At 40.7% G+C, this 22,905-nt stretch overlaps 1 protein-coding gene across 13 annotated transcripts in view; it reads left to right on the forward strand.

Annotated features, from left to right (window-relative positions):
* The first annotated feature begins 7,116 nt into the window (after positions 1–7,116).
* LOC133635227 (leucine-rich repeat-containing protein 7-like) overlaps positions 7,117–22,905 on the forward strand; it is a 149,722-nt gene continuing 133,933 nt past the window's right edge. For all 13 annotated transcript variants that reach the window (XM_062028155.1, XM_062028156.1, XM_062028158.1 and 10 more), the window contains exon 1: positions 7,117–7,316. In XM_062028155.1, coding sequence (XP_061884139.1) covers positions 7,128–7,316 — 189 coding nt within the window. In that variant the 5' untranslated portion in view covers positions 7,117–7,127. The remainder of the gene's footprint in view (positions 7,317–22,905) is intronic.

A 22,905-nucleotide genomic window follows, 5' to 3' on the forward strand; every position in this document is an offset into this window, starting at 1 on the left:
TGTTTTTCATGGAAAAGTGAGTTATGTCCCTGGCAGTGACGTGCTGTCAGGGGAGGCAAGTGATGCAGTGCTTCACCTTGCCACCTTGGGGTGCGGGGGGTAAAAGGCTTAACCATGAGATCTTCAAAAACGAAGTAATAAAATAAAATACGTTTTATTATTTCTCTTTTGGTCTATGCTTTCTATGTGATTTTGGTGTGGTTCCTGTATATTTTGATGACTTCCATGGTCAAAATCATGGGAATTCCGTGTTTCCTGATCAAAATAACAAGGCAGACGAGAAGTGAGGCGGCCACAGGTGGTGCCTCCACGACTACACACAAAGTGTATTGAGTGTGTGCATGCGAGGGGGCGCGTGCTTGCTTCCGCGGGGAAAAGACTGGCCATGAGGCAGCAAGTACCTCTGCCTCAAAATAGGGGGAAATATATCAAAAGTTCATGGACTGCCAACACTGGTTAACCCTTAAGAAGTAGAAGAAGAAAACAACAGACAACAACTGCTACACTTCCCAAAAACTGGGATGCTTTTTCGCCCTACAAATGGAGGATTTGATTTCTAAAATAAGGAATTTTTCAAGGCTGGACTTTCAATCAAACAAGAACTCATTAATACTGGGAGACCAACGCCAGAGCTGCCAGATTTGATTCAAACTTGTGTGGTCCGAGGACATAAAATAACTTGTTCATTTCAAAATGATTGGTATACTCGAAAAGAATGGTTTTGTGGCTGTGCTACAAAAACGTCTTTATTGCTTTCCCTGCCTTTTATTCTCAACGAGTGACCGTGTTTGGAGCCAAATTAGATATACTGAGGTGACGACTTGTCCAGAGTGTACCCTGCTTATAATCTGTCCTTTCTAATCCATTTTCCACCGCTTGTTACTCTTGTCCTAGCAGCTCAGGCATTTCATATTGTCTAAAAATTGCATTTTCCCATCGATATTGTGACATCATTGCGCTCACGCTGCAGTGTCGGGCGAGCATGCAGCAAGTGTGCGCTCTTTCAGTCAATTAGTGTGCAAGGAATACATATATATATATATATATATATATATATATATATATATATATATATATATATATATATATATAAATATATATATATATATATATATATATATATATATATATATATATATATATATATATAAACAAACCCTGTTTCCATATGAGTTGGGAAATGGTGTTAGATGTAAATATGAACGGAATACAATGATTTGCAAATCATTTTCAACCCATATTCAGTTGAATATGCTACAAAGACAACATATTTGATGTTCAAACTGATAAACTTCTTTTTTTTTTTGCAAATAATCATTAACTTTAGAATTTGATGCCAGCAACACGTGACAAAAAAGTTGGGAAAGGTGGCAATAAATACTGATAAAGTTGAGGAATGCTCATCAAACACTTATTTGGAACATCCCACAGGTGAACAGGCAAATTGGGAACAGGTGGGTGCCATGATTGGGTATAAAAGTAGATTCCATGAAATGCTCAGTCATTCACAAACATGGATGGGGCGAGGGTCACCACTTTGTCAACAAATGCGTGAGCAAATTGTTGAACAGTTTAAGAAAAACCTTTCTCAACCAGCTATTGCAAGGAATTTAGGGATTTCATCATCTACGGTAAATGGTAATGGTAAATGGGTTGTACTTGTATAGCACTTTTCTACCTTTTTTAAGGAACTCAAAGCGCTTTGACACCAAGAAAAATTCCTAGTTTGTGAACCCGTTCTCAAACAATGGCAATAAAACTATTCTGATTCTGATTCTGATTTCCACATTCACCCATTCACACACACACATTCCGGTCCGTAATATCATCAAAGGGTTGACAGTACATGGACTATGATGCAGTTTCCTGCGTGGGTTGCTTTCCCGAGATGCAAACGAACTGAAGCAAACATGGCGTGGAGGTAAAAACATGATTTTATTCTACACTATCAAAACTCAAAAAAGGTACAAACAAAAGGCGCTCACAGCGGAGGTAAAAAACTTGACTAGGAAAACAAAAGGCGCGCACAATGGCGGAGAACTATGAACATTAAACAAAAACTTACGTGACAAGGAACTGTGAACATGGCATGAATGTGTGATGTCGCCAGGACGAACAACAGAAACAGAAAAGCCTATATAGTGACAACAGGTGCGTGACTAACTGTGAACAGGTGCGTGACATGACAATGTGAAAACGTGAGACAGGTGTGTGTGAGTCCAAACGTGGAACAGGTGAAACTAATGAGTAACCATGGAAACAAAACAAAACCAGGAAGTGAAACCAGGAACTAAAAAGTGTCCAAAAACCAAGCAAAACAAAAACAAGATCAACACAGACATGACAGAGCCCCCCCCTTACGGACAGATCCCAGATGTCCAAAAAACAAAACACAGAACAGGATCAAGAGTCATGGGAGGGCGGGAGGGGGACATGGCGGTGGGTCGCCAGGCCAAGTGGCCCCGAATCCACCGAGGCAGGATCAGGTGGCGGCGACGCGTAGACCGCCGCTGTACCTGACGAGGTGGGCGACCCGGGAATGGCCATATCCATGGCCGATGAGGAGGTGGGCGCACTTGGCGTGGCGGACGACCAGGCAGTGGCCACCTCCGTGGCAGACGAGGAGGCAGGCGTGTCGTCATCATGGCAGGCGGCGAAGCTTGGCATGGCGTGTCAGGCGGCGAAGCTTGGCGTGGCGGGTCTTTGTCTTGGCATGGGTGGTCTTGGCCTTGGCGGTCTTGGTCTTGGCAGCGTGGGTCATGGTCTTGGCAGCGTGGGTCATGGTCTTGGCAGCGTGGGTCTTGGACTTGGACTTGGCGTGGTTGGTTTTGGACTTGGACTTGGCGTGGTTGGTCTTGGTCTTGGACTTGGCGAGGGTCTGGGTCTTGGTCTTGGACTTGGTCTTGGACTTGGCCACTTGGCGGGTCTTGGTCTTGGTCACTTGGCGGGTCTTGGTCTTTGTCACTTGGCGGGTCTTGGTCTTTGTCACTTGGCGGGTCTTGGTCTTGGTCACTTGGCGGGTCTTGGTCACTTGGCGGGTCTTGGTCACTTGGCGGTTCTTGGTCTTGGTCACTTGGCGGTTCTTGGTCTTGGTCACTTGGCGGTTCTTGGTCTTGGTCACATGGCGGGTCTTGGTCTTGGCTTTGGTCTTGGCGTGGGGCAGCCACGGGCGGCACTTGGCGGCGTGGGGCAGCCACGGGCGGCACTTGGCGGCGTGGGGCAGCCACGGGCGGCACTTGGCGGCGTGGGGCTGCGACTGGCGGCACTTGGCGGCACTTGGCGGCGTGGGGCTGCGACTGGCGGCACTTGGCGTCGTGAAGCTGCGACTGGCGGCACTTGGCGTCGTGAAGCTGCGACTGGCGGCACTTGGCGTCGTGAAGCTGCGACTGGCGGCACTTGGCGTCGTGAAGCTGCGACTGGCGGCACTAGGCGTCGTGAAGCTGCGACTGGCGGTACTTGGCGTCGTGAAGCTGCGACTGGCGGCGCTTGGCGTCGTGAAGCTGCGACTGGCGGCGCTTGGCGTCGAGCAGGTACTGGTGGCGCTTGGCGTGGAGCAGGTACTGGTGGCGCTTGGCGTGGAGCTGGGCGTGGAGCAGGTGGATCTTGGCATGGTCGAAAAACTGGTGGTGGCGGCCGTGCTGGTGGCTGTGGCTTGGCAGGTCGAAAGACAGGTGGTGGGGGTCGTGCTGGAGGCTGTGGCTTGGCGTGACGAAAGACTGGTGGTGGTGGTCGTGCTGGGGGCTGTGGCTTGGCATGACGAAATTCAGGTGGTGGTGGCCGAGCTGGAGGCTGTGGCTTGGCATGGCGAAGCTGACCCACCCCACCTGAACAATTCCCAGCCCTAGCCCCCCCCTCAAGGAGCGGATCCCAGACGCGCTCCCCGCGGTCTGGAACCGTCTTTTGGGGTGGGTGGAGGGAGGTCGGAAGGAGGGTAAAATCCTCCCCTATAAATTGTCCAAAATGTCTTTCTTTTTGTACCTGGGATTGAGTGGGTGAAAAAAACATTTTTTGTGACTTGGGCGTGGCTTGAGTCCTGGGGGGCGGGGCATGAAATCTGGGTGACTGTGAGGGACTTGCTCTAATGTCCAAAATCATGTTCTGATAATGTTTGATCATAGAAACAGAGTCCTTTGTTGAGGGCAGGTGATCGAAAGTAAAAGAGTTCAAAGAAAAACAATCTTTAGCTGTGATGTCATCCTCTGGTGATGGCGTGACGTCATCCTGGAGCAGCGGGGCTGGCAGCAGCCTGCTTCCGCCCGGAGTGGGAGGAGCTTGCGGGAGTGACGCGTCCTGCCGGCTCGGAGAAGCTCTTCCCGATGGCTTCCGCTTTTGCCGGCGCTTCCGGGAATGGAGCGACGCGCCAATGTCGTCGGGCCACACGGAGCTTATCGGAATAAGTTTTCCACTTGGACCCCACATGAGGTCTTGATCCGCCATGGCTCCTAGTGCCTCCCACTTTCCTTCCTCCATCGATTGCCAGTCGTTTGCGGGATAGCTTTTTGCTGGCGACATACTGACAGTACATGGACTATGATGCAGTTTCCTGCGTGGGTTGCTTTCCCGAGATGCAAAAGAACTGAAGCAAACATGGCGTGGAGGTAAAAACATGATTTTATTCTACACTATCAAAACTCAAAAAAGGTACAAACAAAAGGCGCTCACAGCGGAGGTAAAAAACTTGACTAGGAAAACAAAAGGCGCGCACAATGGCGGAGAACTATGAACATTAAACAAAAACTTACGTGACAAGGAACTATGAACATGGCATGAATGTGTGATGTCGCCAGGACGAACAACAGAAACAGAAAAGCCTATATAGTGACAACAGGTGCGTGACTAACTGTGAACAGGTGCGTGACATGACAATGTGAAAACGTGAGACAGGTGTGTGTGAGTCCAAACGTGGAACAGGTGAAACTAATGAGTAACCATGGAAACAAAACAAAACCAGGAAGTGAAACCAGGAACTAAAAAGTGTCCAAAAACCAAGCAAAACAAAAACAAGATCAACACAGACATGACAAGGGTTCAGAAAATCTGGAGAAATCACTGCACGTAAGCAGCTTAGCCCGTGACCTTCGATCCCTCAGGCTGTACTGCATCAACAAGCGACATCAGTGTGTAAAGGATATCACGACATGGGCTCAGGAACACTTCAGAAACCCACTGTCAGTAACTACAGTTGGTCGCTACATCTGTAAGTGCAAGTTAAAATTCTCCTATGCAAGGCGAAAACTGTTTATCAACAACACCCAGAAATGCCGTCGGCTTCGCAGGGCCTGAGCTCATCTAAGATGGACTGATACAAAGTGGAAAAGTGTTCTGTGGTCTGACGAGTCCACATTTCAAATTGTTTTCGGAAACTGTGGACGTCGTGTCCTCCGGACCAAAGAGGAAAAGAACCATCCGGATTGTTATAGGCGCAAAGTTGAAAAGCCAGCACTGGGATGGTATGGGGGTGTATTAGTGCCCAAGACATGGGTAACTTACACATCTGTGAAGGCGCCATTAATGCTGAAAGGTACATACAGGTTTTGGAGCAACATATGTCGCCATCCAAGCAACGTTACCATGGACGCCCCTGCTTATTTCAGCAAGACAATGCCAAGCCACGTGTTACATCAACATGGTTTCATAGTAAAAGAGTGCGGGTACTAGACTGGCCTGCCTGTAGTCCAGACCTGTTTCCCATTGAAAATGTGTGGTGCATTATGAAGCGTAAAATACCACAACGGAGACCCCCGGACTGTTGAACAACTTAAGCTGTACATCAAGCAAGAATGGGAAAGAATTCCACCTGAGAAGCTTAAAAAATGTGTCTCCTCAGTTCTTAAACGTTTACTGAGTGTTAAAAGGAAAGGCCATGTAACACAGTGGTGAACATGCCCTTTCCCAACTACTTTGGCACGTGTTGCAACCATGAAATTCTAAGTTAATTATAAGTTATTATTTGCAAAAAAAAATAAAGTTTATGAGTTTGAACATCAAATATCTTGTCTTTGTAGTGCATTCAATTGAATATGGGTTGAAAAGGATTTGCAAATCATTGTATTCCGTTTGTATTTACATCCAACACAATTTCCCAACTCATAAGGAAACGAGGTTTGTATATATATATATATGTATATATATATATATATATATATATATATATATATATATATATATATATATATATATATATATATATATATATATATATATATATATATATATATATATATATACATATATATATATATATATATATATGTATATATATATATATATATATATATATATATATATATATATATATATATATATATATATATATATATATATATATATACAAACCCGTGCCAAAGCAGTTGGGAAAGGGCATGTTCACCACTGTGTTACATGGCCTTTCCTTTTAGCACTCAGTAAACGTTTGGGAACTGAGGAGACACATTTTTTAAGCTTCTCAGGTGGAATTCTTTCCCATTCTTGCTTGATGTACAGTTTAAGTTGTTCAACAGTCCGGGGGCCCCCAAGTCAAAAAGTTGTCTGCTCTGCAGTGCTGTGTTAATAGTGTGCTAAGTGTGTTGAAATATTTTATTCTAGCATCATACTGTGTGTTTTTGTGATTTTGAGCAGGTGCCATTGCATCATACTGTCATGTTTGTAAATCTGACTTGTGAGTCAGTGACTTAGCATCATACTGTATGTTTGTAAATCTGACTAGTGGGTCAGTGCCTCTCAAACCTCACTGCACGTCACTGGTCCCTGGGATGCATCAAGAGTGAGTTGACTGCATCCTTTAAGTTTTTTAAACGTCAGGGACGCACGGCATGTACTTTGCTACATCACTGGGCATTGAGTGTGGATATGATGGAGGCATGATTCTATAAGAGGGCATAGATGGACTAAGAAGTGTATTCTTATCGGATAAAAAAGATGTATAATTGATACTAACGCAAAAGCTTTGTTCATCTAAGAATCTATGATTTCCATTGAAAATGCAGTACTTGTCAAATGTGAATTCTGTTGCCAGTATAGTGTCCAGTTTACAAATATGTCTCATACTATCGGAGATCTCAACGAAGTACTTTAAATGACTGAATGGTATTTTCTCTTCTTTTGCTTCTGCAGTACAGTGTCTGGAAATGACCACAAAACGAAAGCTGATTGGTCGGCTGGTGCCATGTCGTTGTTTCCGCGGGGAGGAGGAAGTGATCTCGGTGTTGGACTACTCTCACTGCAGTCTGCAGCAAGTCCCCAAGGAAATATTCAGCTTTGAGAGAACTCTGGAGGAGCTGTATCTGGACGCCAACCAGATTGAAGAACTACCCAAGGTAAATCAGAAGTTAAAGGCCTACTGAAATGAATTGTTTTTATTTAAACGGGGATAGCAGATCTATTCTATGTGTCATACTTGATCACTTCGCGATATTGCCATATTTTTGCTGAAAGGATTTAGTATAGAACAACGACGATAAAGATCGCAACTTTTGGTATCTGATAAAAAAAAGGCTTGCCCCTACCGGAAGTAGCGTGACGTAGTCAATTGAACATATACGCAAAGTTCCCTATTGTTTACAATGATGGCCGCCAGAAGTGAGAGAGATTCGGACCGAGAAAGCGACGATTTCCCCATTAATTTGAGCGAGGATGAAAGATTTGTGGATGAGGAAAGTGCAAGTGAAGGACTAGTGGGGAGTGGAAGCGATTCAGATAGGGAAGATGCTGTGAGAGCCGGGGGTGACCTGATATTCAGCTGGGAATGACTAAAACAGTAAATAAACACAAGACATATATATATATACTCTATTAGCCACAACACAACCAGGCTCATATTTAATATGCCACAAATTAATCCCACATAAAAACACCTAGGTGTTTGTTATGCTAGCTCCTAGCTACTAGCTCGAGCTGGTTATAGCTCGAGCGGTATATGGACGGGATCCCGTCCATAAAACCCGCCAATACAATTCAAACACCTGCACAACACACACAGTCACTCAGCCCAAAGGACCGTTCACCTAACCCAAGGTTCATAAAGCTTATATATTTAACCAAAGTTACGTACATGACACGCACGTACGGGCAAGCGATCAAATGTTTGGAAGTGCGCGGGTGGGACCTGATATTCAGCTGGGAATGACTACAACAGTAAATAAACACAAGACATTTACAGTATATACTCTATTAGCCACAACACAACCAGGCTTATATTTAATATGCCACAAATTAATCCCGCATAACAAACACCTAGGTGTTTGTTATGCTAGCTCCTAGCTCCTAGCTACTAGCTCGAGCTAGTTATAGCAAGCGATCAAATGTTTGGAAGCGTACTCACGGTATCGCGTCTGCGTCTGTTAACGAAGTCAAAGTCCTCCTGGTAAGAGTCTCTGTTGTCCGAGTTCTTCGATCTTGACTGCATGTTTCGGGAATGTAAACAATGAAACACCGACTGTGTTGTGTTGCTGACTTCCCTCGTAAAATACTCCGCTTCGCACCGACTTTCTTCTTTGCGTGTGTGGTGGATTGTCCGAAGCTTAAGCAAGCAACAAAAGTAGTTTAGTACAACACATTTATTTACCCATTATCAGAAGTGCAGGTTGAATTGAGTTGTCCGTGCAAGCAGACACAATGTACTCCGGAGCACACAAGACACACACAAGCCAAAATCACTCTCGAGTCCCGGTCTTCTGCCATGTTTTATATGTCTCTTGTGCGTCACTGTTTTTTATCTCGTGCGTCATGATTGTTTTGTTTTGGTTTGTCTGTTCCAAAACAACCTCGTATCTCTTAGTCATATTTGGAAAATCTAAACATTCTGTAGACAGGTTGGCATAACTCCATATTCACCTTTGTCCCACAACTGGTCCATTCAATGGCACAAAATAGAAGAGAATTGAAAATGAGCAGACATTCTTAATAGACAAGAAATATAGGTCAAAAGGTCAGAAATTCTATGACATACCCTCCTTCCAGGGTCCTAAGACCCTGGACCAAAACACTTTCTGATGTAGACCACTAACTTAAATCTCTACCACTGATAGAAGCAAAAACCTCAATGTTTTTATAAGAGGCAAAAATTCCGTCTATGACCCTCCTTCAGAGCGATCGCTGTTACCAGCCTGCAGTAAAACCATCTCACAGAACACAATTAGTGGCCTACCCTTTGATTTAGTAAAGGAATAACAAATACTTTGATCATGAACATAATTAGATGAATGTGTATAGACTTATGACTGTAAGACATTTGCAAAAATATTTTTCCCGGCATTTACAATGAATGTAGTTACCAATATCGTTAATTACCAATTGATTTTGAACACACAACTGAATTTCGTACGAGTCCATGTTCGATTAGTGCTCGTATAGATGGCTAGGTGGTGCCTCAGGCTGGTGGCCTGCCGACACCTCGTTGGGCTTTTGGCTGCCTTGGTGAAGAAAGAGATCCACTCAAACAGTCTGTCTCTGTCTCTTCTTGGGGTGTGGTTCAGTCCATTGGGCAGACTGTTTAATGGCATGTGCGCGCTGGCCGCTTTGGGGAAAATTGAGGTAGAGTTGGAGCTGTGGGGGCTTTGGGGAAGGCTGGGGCAGAGTATGGGGCGTTTGGGCTTTGGTCCAGGCCCTCGGCTTGCTTCAAGGCCTCCTCGCTGCTTCGGCACTCCCGACACCTCTTTCCACAGCTGCTGGAGTCCCGACGGACACATTGGCTGGCAACCTTAGTCGTTCTCGTCATCGCTGGCAAGGTGTTGTCTCTCCTCTCGGTTCCTTCCAGTCAGGTATCGGGTGTTGGTCCTGGATTGGCTTTGACCGTGCCCCTCTCAGCGAGTGCAAGGGAATCTGGAGTGGCTGCTTTCATCCTCAAATCGGCACAGAGGAACTGGCACACAAATTCTACATTTTGCAAACATACCATTTTGGTCTCATGGTCTTTCCGCCTTCGTAGGAATTTGCTGGTCCTGGGACTGACGATGATAGCCTGCTTCCTTAAAATGGGTGCCGTTGTTTGACCTACTCTTTTTGGGGAAACCATGTCGGGATATTAGATAATTCACAAAACATTTAATTACTGACTTGGCATTCTCCTTTGAGGTTGGGGTTGCTTCCGCCAACCACTGCACTTGTCAATCTAAATCATTACGTTCCTTTATCTTTGTACCGGATTGATCATATCGATTAAATAAAACCTCAACACGCTCAAACTTGACCCAATCCAAACTCACCTCCCCCCTCTGTCACTGAAACAGGGACAGTGTTAGTCGTAGTAATAGTAATAGTAGTAGTAGTATTAGTAGTTTCAGAAACATCCAAGAAAAAGAAAGGCAGCTGATAGTCAAGCGCAGCAAGAACAGAGGCGGAGGACAGGTCATGTTTGAGGTCACTGTTCGCTTTTGCAATAGTACTTTGATATTTTACAACACCTAGTGAATTATTGTGGCCACAATAATTCACTAAATAGTTGTATTTAATTTAGTCTATCTATGATGGGACAATGCACTGAAACATTAAGTTCAGAAACATATATGTTCTGTACCAGATTATATCTAAATAGCTACTTTCCATCTGCAGTCCCTGGCTACCTAAATTAAAGATATCCAAAAATCAAGCAATGAAATTATGACACTAATTAATCATAATAAATATATACACTCATAATAATCAATAATTAATCAAAAAATAATCATACTGTAGCATGTAATCAAATTTCGGAAAGTCATAAAATGCCCCTTCATGGACACATTCTTAATATATCAGAACCATCCACACATTATTTACATCATCACACAAAGATGATACATGCTCTTGTTCACATCTGTCATCATTCGTAACAACAACCAAGATTTTAACAGTCATACCTCACAATTTACAACAAAAATGCTCTCATGGATAAATATAATACACATTAAATTGATGTGTCTACATAATGCCCCTCTTAGTGACCGTGTGAGCAACCTTGATTGCTCCAAAGCCACTTTTTAACTTCAAATTTTCTATTCCTTTGGATATAACGGGGAGAAGGCTAATTGGTCTGTACTTGTTGATGTCTTCTTTATTTCCTGCTTTATGGATTTAATTATAGTAGCAGTTTCTCGATGTGGTAGGGAAAGTGTTTTCCGTTATTGATTTATTTATCAATTGTTGTTATACGGGCAATAATACAATCCTTATACGTTTTTAGGAAGATAGTGTCCAACCCGTATATATATCTCTAGATCGTGAGTCTGATAATGCAGGGAAGATTTAGTTTAACTTTGTTTCATTTGTTACTTCTAAAATTAGTCCATCCTGAATAAATGACAATTATTTGCACTGATTTTGAGGGACTTTTTATTCAGGGTTTGTACAGACTGGATGAAATGTTTATTAAAATTATTACTTATGTCCAGACTGTCTGTGATAGTAGCGCCATTGATATTTAATGTTATAGTGTTGTTTCTTGTTTGCTCTCTTCCCGTAAGTTTGTATATGGTTTTCCATATCTTTATAATGTTCCCTTTTGCAGCTTTGATTAATTCTAAGTGAAAGTCAGCCTTAGACTTCCGCATAAACATTGTAACTTTGTTCCTCAAAACTTTTAAAATCATACGATCTGTTTTCACCCCTGTTATAATTGCTCTTATGAGAGCTGAGTCCTGATGTCTCTTTAGAATCCAAATTGTTTTATTAATCCAAGGTACTTTTATTTTAGCACTCTTCTTTCTGGTTTTGTATTCGTGTATTTACAGATGATCTCTTTGATATTTGTCATCCAATTGGAATTCTAGTAGGGCTGCTTATCATTTGTATCATGTAGAAGCCGTTTATAATATCCTTAAGTTTCTTTCTACGCGTCTTATTTAACCAGTCCAGATTAACATCCCCCATGACGTTACTTCTTTCATACTATGCTGTTTGAGGATGTCTGAAATGAATCAAGAAAAATGTCTTTAGCTGTGGTCGGTCGGTATACTACAATTACCTTGAAATACATTTCTAAGGAAAATTAAATTAAATTAAATTTTAACATACTCAAATTGATCTACTTTTAATGTTTTCCCTTTCATAAATCATAATTCCTCCCCCCTTTGTCACTCGATCTGTCTTTTCTGTAATCTTGTCCCCCGGGACATTAATTAGAACGAAAGGTGTTGTGGGTTTTAACCATGTCTCTGATAGACAAGGTAATCCGGATTAGAGTCTGACAGTAACTGCTGTATTTGTTCAGTATGTTTCCTGTGGTAGAAAGTTTAATAATGCGGACACGTTTGTTACTGAATACTTTCTACAGACTTCTGTCTCTTTGCGACTTTGTGTATGTAATAAGCAACTATAAATATTTAATATGCTTAAATTTGTTATTTTAGCTCAGCTGTTGTGTAGCTGCTAGCTCCTTGTAGCCTACAGCAGGAATGTCCAAATTGCAGCCAATAGCTATGTTTTTAACAGACAACCGAAATAATTAAAAATGTGGTATTTGCGTATCGGTCCAATCAGCGGCAGCTACGCCCTGTTTTATCATATGACCTAAATTTTTGGTTTCATAGGCAGGACAGAGAGCAAAAGAACAATGTGGGTCATTAGTTGTTCATCTTATACCATGCTAATTGTTGTAAGGATAGTTCACATGAGCGGCCATACCTTGAGTCCCACCATATATAAGAGTCAAAAGGCTCCTATTATGAGTCGTCTAATTGGTGATCATACACTTTGGCGGTTTGGGTGGCAGGACACACGGACGCACCTCAGTCAGCCAGTGCTAGGACAGTTGGAGCAGTCCCCGTCCTCCATTCGTTCCTGGGAGGCGTCCCCAGTAGTTGTCAGCTGATGCCGTGCTGTCAGGCAACATCAGGAAGTTCCTTCTGTGCGGTATTGAATTGTCAGGGCACAGTTCGTAAGCAGGTCATTACAAGGTGTGTGCAGGTTGACCACAAAGGAATGCTTCAAAGGTTGTGTTGAACATTGTCCGTTGACACTTATGTCCAGCAGGGGTCTGTTTGTATCCTGCTTTTCGTCCTGCTGTGGGCGTCGTCTGTCACACCTGTATTTTTTGTGAGCATGTTCTGGCTACAACTCTGGAGCTTGTCTTGTTCAGAGAAGTTGGCAGTCCCCCGGCTGCATAACAGCCTCCACCCTAGCTTGACCTAGGACAACCGTGACTACCACCCAAGTCCGTCTGTATGGTTTTACGTTTTGTTGAGGTTTTTTCCCTCCAGAATTTGGAACTCAAAACATGTACACCCATCGTTTTCATATCCTCTTGGTTAGTTCAATTTTGCATATCACGTTTTAAAATCACAGTCTTAACTATCCCATTAAATGTTAATCAATAACCCTAATTCAAAGATTATACGTACTACTTCATGTGTATTTAAGTACCCTTTTAATTCACTTAAAGATTATCTATAAGTTAATTTAAACTATCATTTGTCTATCAGTAGGTTCGAGCAAGCTGTCATGCTTGCACTCTGACCTCCCGCTGTGCGTGATATTCTCCAAAACAAAATAATGTTTTTATTCTCGTTTCTCCTTATCTTTCAGCTAAATCTTTTAACTTTTAACGTCCGCACTGTTTTTATTTTTGTTGTCTGCATTTTAATTTTGCTTTTATTTTCTTTCATTTCACTTTGTTGTCTGTGAAGCACTTTGAGTCTGGCCTTTGCATGAAAAACGCCACACAAACAAAGCTGCCCCGCCTTGCCTTGCCTTTCTCCGTCTGGTTATCCAACCTAGTCACAACAAACACACAAGGCCATGCTCTAAGCGCCAGGCCTAATCACACTTCTCCTCTTTTTAACACTTTACATATCGGCTCTTATTCTAATTATTAATGTAGGCTGTTATTTGTAATTATTATTCAACACTATTCACAGCAAACAGTTGTAAAGTTATAGTTATTCGCATTATACTCTCAAAATCTATAGCTAACTGAAAGCTGTTGAGATTTGGTTTGCCTCCTTCATCTCAGTGGCCTAGTGGTTGGAGTGTCCGCCCTGAGATCGGTAGGTCGCAAGTTCATACCAAATACTACAAAAAATTTGGGAGCCATTACCTCCCTGCTTGGCACTCAGCATCAAGGGTTGGAATTGGGGGCCAAATCACCAAAAATGATTCCCGGGCACGGCACCGCTGCTGCCCACTGCTCCCCCCACCTCCCAGGGGGTGATCAAGGGGATGGGTCAAATGCAGAGGACAAATTTCACCACACCTAGTGTGTGTGTGACAATCATTGGTACTTTAACTTTAACTCTAACTTTATTCTGTCATGCCATTATCCTCTTCTAGCTCACCATCCAGAAGTATGGTGTACTGCAATGTCTAAATAAAAATAAATTACTCCAAATTAAAAATGTCAGACTACACTTTAAAGTTACCCGACTTAAACTTACTTTTATTAAATTAATTTCCAAACTAACCACCACCACAGCAGACATCTTCCTCAATCCTATCCCAATACTCCCATAAATTAGAAAGGTGTTTCACAATAGTGGTTAAGTAGTTGTTTTGAGTAATAGATCTCAATATGGGGAAATTAATAAGACTAAATTTGCCCTAGTGTTTGAATGTTGTATGTCTATCTATCTGTGTTGGCCCTGTGATGAGGTGACGACCTGTCCAGGGTGCAAAGTCAAATTGTGAAACGAAAATTAAAGTTGAATCAAGTGGAAATTGACAGAGTATATGAACTACATTCTTGAGAATAGTAATTGATCATTAATATGTTGGAAGCCGCATATTGAACATATTAAAGAAAAATATCCAAATCCATTGCCATTCGGTATAAAGTAAAACACATGCTGAATAAGAAATGTCTGCACATGTTATATTATTCATTTATTTTTCCATATGTAATATTGTTTTGAAGTTTGGGGAAATGTTTATAGAAGAAATATAGACCCAATACTTAAACTTAAAAGGCTCATTTCAATAATACACAAAGCATTATTATTATGATCCTACCAATCCATTTTTTATAAGTCATAATGTGTTAAATGTTCAGATAATTTAATTTTAAAACAATGGCAATTATGTTTCGAGTAAAGAACAACAGCTTTCCAGTTTGTATTCTTAGCTTATTTACATTATGTGGAGAAAACTATCATTTACGGGGCATATTGATTTTTGAAATAGGTCAAGTAAAATAAAAATAAAAATACAAATGTATTTCAGTTCTAGGAGTTAAATGATGGACCATCCTCAGTGATGAGCTGAACACATGTAGTTTTCTGTTATGGTTTAAGAGACCCTTGAAAGGTGAAGTTTTTGAACATTATGAAATATAGCAACAATTACTTTCATCTTTTATTGTTGATGTTCCAGGTAATTTAATGTTCAGTGAATGTATAGGATAATCTTTGGCTTCCGCCTGTTCCTTTTTTGGTCATCCTTTTTCTTTTATTTTCTTTCTGTATGTAAATGTGTATGAATGTTAATTTGTCTAATCTGTACTGTTAAACTGCTCACACAAACTGGTTGATTATATGACCAAAATAAACTTATTTCATTTATTCATTCATTATCTATTGCACCCATAGTTTTATTCCATTTTGTATGTAATTATTCCTATTGATTTCTTCCCATTTCACTCAACCAACCAAACAAACAATCTTCCTTCACCTGCTCTCTCTTTCTATCTCAATACAAACACAATAATCCAAAATAATCAGTCTTATAAAATAATTTTAGCTTTAAATATGATTTAGGGCAGTGCTTTTCAACCCCTTTTTTTCCCCAGTAAAATAAAGAAATAAAATACAGCATATTGTCATCAATTTCTGATTTATTAAATTGTATAACAGTGCACCATATTGCTCATTTGTTGTGGTCTTACTTGACTTATTTGGACAACAAAAAAATATAAGAATAACTAAAACGTTTTTAAAAATGAAACAAGTGATTAAATTATACTAAAGATTTCTATACATATAATCTATCATCAACCTTCTTTGGATATTGTAATAGTGATTCATCTGGACTCGTAAACTTAATTCTAAATATGTATTTTGTTGAAGTATTATTCTTCTATAATTATATTTATAAAGGATTTTGAATTGTCGCTATTTTTAGAATATTTAAAATCTCAGGTACTCCCCTTTTCTTTTTTTTCTTTTTTTTTTTCCGAGCGGAAACACCATACCCTCCTTTGAGAACTACTGATTTAGACTATAAAAAATCATTTGTCCCACATGCCATTAAACTGTACAACTCCTCTCTGGGGGCTAGGATGACAGGGGATGCAAAACAATAACATTGCAATACTTTTTTATATCATGGTCGCTAATGCCTAGTTTCTCTTGTTATATTCTTATTTTACTGTTCTCTTTTTATTCTCCTTGTAATATTTTTCTATTTTGTTTCCATTTATACCCTTATTAGTTACTGTTTACTTTTTACTTCTTCTTCCTGAGGGAACTCTCCTGAAGGAATCAATAACGTGTTATCTGTCTATCTATCTATTATTAACCCGAGCACAATTCATGACGTCTCGTCCTTGTAACACTGGACAGATCTCTTATCCCGCAGACATTTATTTCCATTTAGTTTTATTTTCTACATGTAATTCTACATGCACCTTCATTTATCCCTTTGAAATTTGCTTTCTTTTGTTATTTATTTCAATTATTGTTTGTGCTGATAACTTACGTTCTCATTCTTTGTCTGTCTTCTGATTAGAATTTGTTTAACGCTTCTCTACGTTTTGTTTTGACTATGGCGCTGAGTCTGGCGATTCTTATCTGTACTTCCTCAGACTCTATGATTCACAGTTGCACAGATGTTTTTTTAGATGTTTTCAGAATATAAATTAAAATTTTACTTCATCGTGATTATTCTTGAAATAATTAAAATGCCAATATAATTAAATAATCATTTTACCTTTATTAAATTTAATTCAATTGTATTTAATGTGTTTGCTATATCATTATTAATTCAAAGCTACAATGTGTTCATCTATGATGTGTGTGTGTGTGTGTGTGTTTGTCTCAACTTCCACACAGGAACTGGATGGATCAGATAAGCAACAGGGCTGTTCAATACAGTATATTACACCATAATTAATGACTAATGAATTTAACAATGCTTCAATGTCCCAGTCCAAATGTATGTATTGATATTTAAATGTTTATTTATTCATATACAGTCTATTTTATTTTTCCTATTATCAAAACCAACCTGTCAGCACTCTCCTCAGACTGAGTACAGCTGTCCACTATATATATATATATATATATATATATATATATATATATATATATATATATATATATATATATATATATATATATATATATATACATATATATATATATATATATATATATGTATATATATATATATATATATATATATATATATATAGGTTTTTATTTATTTATTTATTTATTCTTTAAACCTAGCTCAATGCTAAACTAATCCAATGCTATGCTAACTCAATGCTAACCTAGCTCAATGCTATGCTAACAGTGTCAAACCTCTTCGACCCACGTCTCGTGCAGCTGTCACTCACACAGCCTCTTCACACACACACATTCCTTATCTAAAAATGTCTCCCAGCAGGGCCTCCTTTTTTATTTTCTTACTGAGTCACATGCACACACATCTTTCCCCAAAAAGCGAGAGTCTTTTGCAAACTATAGTGTTACACAGTTACAATCACCAGCACAGTTAAAAATAAATGCAACAGTCAACTATTTTTCTCCTCCAGAAGCACAGCTGTATCATATCAGAACCTTAATAATAAGAAACAACATTTATCATTCACTCTTAGATGGACAAATAGCCAAAGGGGGAGGGAATTCTGGACTTCCCTGCTTAGGCTGCTGCCCCCGCGATCCAACCTCCGAGAGCGGAATAAGATAATTAAATGGATAGATCATTCACTCATATGTTTTCTGTACATAAACGTTGTCTACTTTCTCACAAGCACACACATTTTAGACAATTTCCCAACTTTTACAGATAGCGAGGGGTGCGGAAAAAAAAAAAACGTGGAGGGAGGGGGGAGTATGCTTGCCTTTTAGAGGAGGGAAATAAAACAGATTAGAAAACAGGTGCTACACAAAAGTTATTAAATTACGCACATACTTCTCAACATTCATTATATATGTATATATATACACACATTTATAACCATTAACCCCAAAAACCCTGGTCCGGACCAATATACCAATATAAACAACTTTGCACGCGTGCTTGTGGAATCGGCCGTCTCATATCACAAAAACCAGGTTCCATCATTGCTCATACAACAGCGAGTAACCCATTCAGTGGAGCAGCACCTGCGTTATCAAACTGACCAACACGGATAACTGGCCTCTAAGGCGCCATAGGACCACTAGGAATCACCCAACAATCCTACAGACATCGTGTCTGGTCAGTCCATACAGTTTCAGCAAGTTTCACCAAAGCTCTACCATATGGAGCCCGAGACGCCACCTGTCTATTCTGCACCCATTAAACAGATTTGTGACAACTTGGCTCAGTTGATCTCCTTTACCGGAGTCACTGAATGGTCACCTAATATGAGGCTTTTTTACACGCTGAGTCACAAGGACTAGGGACCGCTGCAGTTTCCACATAGACAGGTGTCTCGCACTTTCACAGACGTATCAATTTTATATGGGCCAAATGTCACACCAGTTAGCAAACCTTGCCTTACATTTATCTTTGTCCAACTCTGGCTAATTCTGATGCACTTGCAGGAAAAAGTCTCCTCTACCGACAACGACAAAGGAGGAAGAGGTTAAGAAATGTATTCGTCTCACATCGTCTGTGCTTCTACACTCCAAACCACCAAAATTCTAATAACAATCCCCTTATGTTAAAAACAAGAAATCACAAGTTTTCAACAAACACACAGACAAATCATCACATATAAAACAACTCAATCCAACCATAATTTACCCCATTCCAGGTTGTTTTTGGAGAACCTGACTAAACCTATCTTTTATCAAAAACAGGTTCAGCAATTAGTCTTATCGATCCGGCTCTCTTCAGGCAGAAAATGTTTACACTTTAAGCAAACTGCTTACCTTATGATGCGCGCGTGCAACACACTGTCTGCCTGACCGAGAGAGCGGGAGCGGCTGTCGACCTGTAGCTTCTGGGCCATCCTGTTCGTGACGCCAATTTGTGTGGTGGATTGTCCGAAGCTTAAGCAGGCAACAAAAGTAGTTTAGTACAACAAATTTATTTACCCATTATCAGAAGTGCGGGTTGAATTGAGTTGTCCGTGCAAGCACACACAATGTACTCCGGAGCACACAAGACACACACAAGCCAAAATCACTCTCGAGTCCCGGTCTTCTGCCATTTTTTATATGTCTCTTGTGCGTCACTGTTTTTTTATCTCGTGCGTCACTGTTTTTATCTCGTGCATCATGATTGTTTTGTTTTGGTTTGTCTGTTCCAAAACAACCTCGTATCTCTTAGTCATATTTGGAAAATCTAAACAGTCTGTAGACAGGTTGGCATAACTCCATATTCACCTTTGTCCCACAACTGGTCCATTCAATGGCACAAAATAGAAGAGAATTGAAAATGAGCAGACATTCTTAATAGACAAGAAATATAGGTCAAAAGGTCAGAAATTCTACGACACTTGCTCAGCTTCTTTCTCCATAATGCAATGAACAAATTGCAACAGATTCACCAACACAGAATAATGAGATGAAATAATGAGATGAAAACAGAGCTATTTCGTATTGGCTTCAATGGGGAAGCCATACCTCTGTTAAACTGGCTACGTCACGCGCATACGTCATCCTCCAAAGGCGTTTCGAACCGGAAGTGTGGAGGGAAATTTAAAATTGCACTTTATAAGTTAACCCGGCCGTATTGGCATGTGTTGCAATGTTAAGATTTCATCATTGATATATAAACTATCAGACTGCGTGGTCGGTAGTAGTGGGTTTCAGTTGGCCTTTAAAACTTCATGACTGAAATCTGACTTTGACATGCCCGTTTGAGTTCTGCTTTGTAGTTTCTAGGAACTATCAGCTTTTCAGATGAGGCTGTTTTATGCTAATCCCCCATTGTTCATCTATCTAAATTAATATAATGGCTTCATCTTAACAGACTACAGATAGGATTTATGCTCTCTGAAGTGAGCCGGATCTTAAACACCTGTTCAAATCAAACAGCCTTTTAAAAGACTGGCTCGTTGTAATATTTCCTATTTTCTAATGTTATTATACAAAATGTTGTACTTTTTTTTTATAAAAGAAACCACTGGTATACATTATAAGATAATATATGGATCTCAATAATTAAAATGTTCACCAATTTATACTATTTCTGGTAAATAATGTAAAATCTTATTATAATTTTATCTTTAGTTGGTATCAATGAGAATTTTTTTTTTGAATATTCTCTCACCTAAGAAACTTTATGGCAACATAAAAATAACATAAGCTACAGATAACCTTCATGCAAATCAAATTTACTGTAGGATTTCTCACACAAGAGCATTTTAACGATGCAGGGGAAAACAAGCCCACAAATAATATACATATTGTGATGACGATGATATAAAGGAGTTGGAATTTCTTTGAGCAAGTCAGCCTTTTTATTTTCATTTACAAATAGCACTGTCTAACTCGCAGGTAGAGGCACGACACACACACAAGCGGATTTTCTAACTCTTCTTCGCTCACACACGCAGGGTCTTAAACACTGCATGCAACCCTGCCACTGCCCTGTGCAGCCCACATCGGGCAACTACAGTTCACTACACAATACTCCCATCGCTACACTACCCCCTCTTCACACACGCCTTCGCCCCAAGGGCACTGAACATTTATTAAAAAAAAAATTGACCAAGAATAAGAGTCAAAACAGTCTCAGTTGGTACCGGCCACATTGTGATCCACATAGTCTCTGAGATATTGTGGCGGTCTTCTTGCCCTTCTCAGGCGCCCCTGCAGCGACGGCGACCACAATGCTGCCGGTGGTCCCTCCTGCGCAGCCGACCAAAGCGCCTCTTCGTGGCACAGGGGAAATGGCCCAATCTCCTTATTAATTTGTGGTGCAGGTAGGACCCTATGGCCCACCAAAGCAGGGTCCTGGTTCCCCCGGTATGGCGCCAGTTGATCTCTATGAAGGACCAATTTTCAATGTAAAAGATGACAGTTGCTACAAAATGCGGCTGCTAGACTTTTGACAAGGAACAAGAACGTTTGATTATATTACGCCTATACTGGCTCACCTGCACTGGCTTCCTGTGCACTTAAGATGTGACTTTAAGGTTTTACTACTTACGTATAAAATACTACACGGTCTAGCTCCAGCCTATCTTGCCGATTGTATTGTACCATATGTCCCGGCAAGAAATCTGCGTTCAAAGAACTCCAGCTTATTGGTGATTCCCAGAGCCCAAAAATGTCTGCGGGCTATAGAGCGTTTTCTATTCGGGCTCCAGTACTATGGAATGCCCTCCCGGTAACAGTTAGAGATGCTACCTCAGTAGAAGCATTTGAGTCCCATCTTAAAACTCATTTGTATACTCTAGCCCAGTGATTTTCAACCTTTTTTGAGCCGCGGCACACTTTTTACATTTACAAAATCCTGCGGCACACCACCAACCAAAATGACACTCGGGTGGTCGGGGGTGGGGGGGGCGTGGTTGGGGCGGGGGGCGTGGTTAAGAGGAGAGTATATTTACAGCTAGAATTCACCAACTCAAGTATTTCATATATATATATATATATATATATAAATGCTTGACTTTCAGTTAATTCTAGCTATATATATATATATTTATATATATATATATATATATATATATATATATATATATATATATATATATATATATATATATATATATATATATATATATATATATTTATTTTATTATATATATAAATAAAATAAATACTTGAATTTTAGTGTTCATTTATTTACACATATACACACACACACACACACAACACTCATCTACTCATTGTTGTACTTGAAAGTACAATGCTTTGCAGCCAGAAGCACAGCCTTTGAAGGAGCATAGGTGTGGGCAGCATCTGTGAAATTTATTTTGCAGGAAAGGAGTGAGTTAAGGGTTGAATTGTCCATCCTATTTCTATTCTCTGTCACTATCTTTCTAACCATGCTGAACACCCTCTCTGATGATGCATTGCTGTGTGGCACGCACAAAAGTGCTTTCATCAAATGCTGAATCCGGGTACATATTCTTCACGGATTTGTTGTAAACATCCGCAAATGAGAATGGGATGTTGCTTGCAGCTATCAGCATAGTCATCTTTGTCTCGGATTACACCATCGGGTCTCCATTTTGCGAGGTGGCAGCGCAGCACCGTTCACAGTCCAGTATTATTACTGGACTGTGAACGGTGCTGCGCTGCCGCCGCCTTGTGCTTCGCTCTCCGTTCATGAAAGCCGTAGATGTTATGACGTCATTGGGCAGGCAAGCTAAGCGGACGTGAGAACGGCTGTCCTCAGGTCCGCATTGAGCTGGAGGGGGCGTGGCCTCCAGCTCCGGCTGAATACCGGGAGTTTGTCGGGAGAAAATCTCTGCCGTGAGGTTGTCGGGAGAGGCGCTGAATACCGGGATTCTCCCGCTAAAAACGGGAGGGTTGGCAAGTATGCTTGCATGGCAGCTCCCTCCATCAGTGTGTGAATGTGTGTGTGAATGGGTGAATGTGGAAATACTGTCAAAGCGCTTTGAGTATCTTGAAGGTAGAAAAGCGCTATACAAGTATAACCCATTTATCATTTATTTATTTATAAAAACTTATTCGGGTGTTACCATTTAGTGGTCAATTGTACGGAATATGTACTGTACTGTGCAATCTACTAATACAAGTTTCAATCAATCAATCAAAAACTCACCACACACCAAGCACTGCGGAGTCGGTGCTGTCACATCCCCGGTGAAAGTAAATCCAAATGAAAGATATCTTTCGCTGTATTGCCTCAAGCTCACCGTCTTGTCTT

This window comes from Entelurus aequoreus, linkage group LG19 (assembly GCF_033978785.1).
Source record: "Entelurus aequoreus isolate RoL-2023_Sb linkage group LG19, RoL_Eaeq_v1.1, whole genome shotgun sequence".
NCBI classification, from domain to species: Eukaryota; Metazoa; Chordata; class Actinopteri; order Syngnathiformes; family Syngnathidae; genus Entelurus; species Entelurus aequoreus.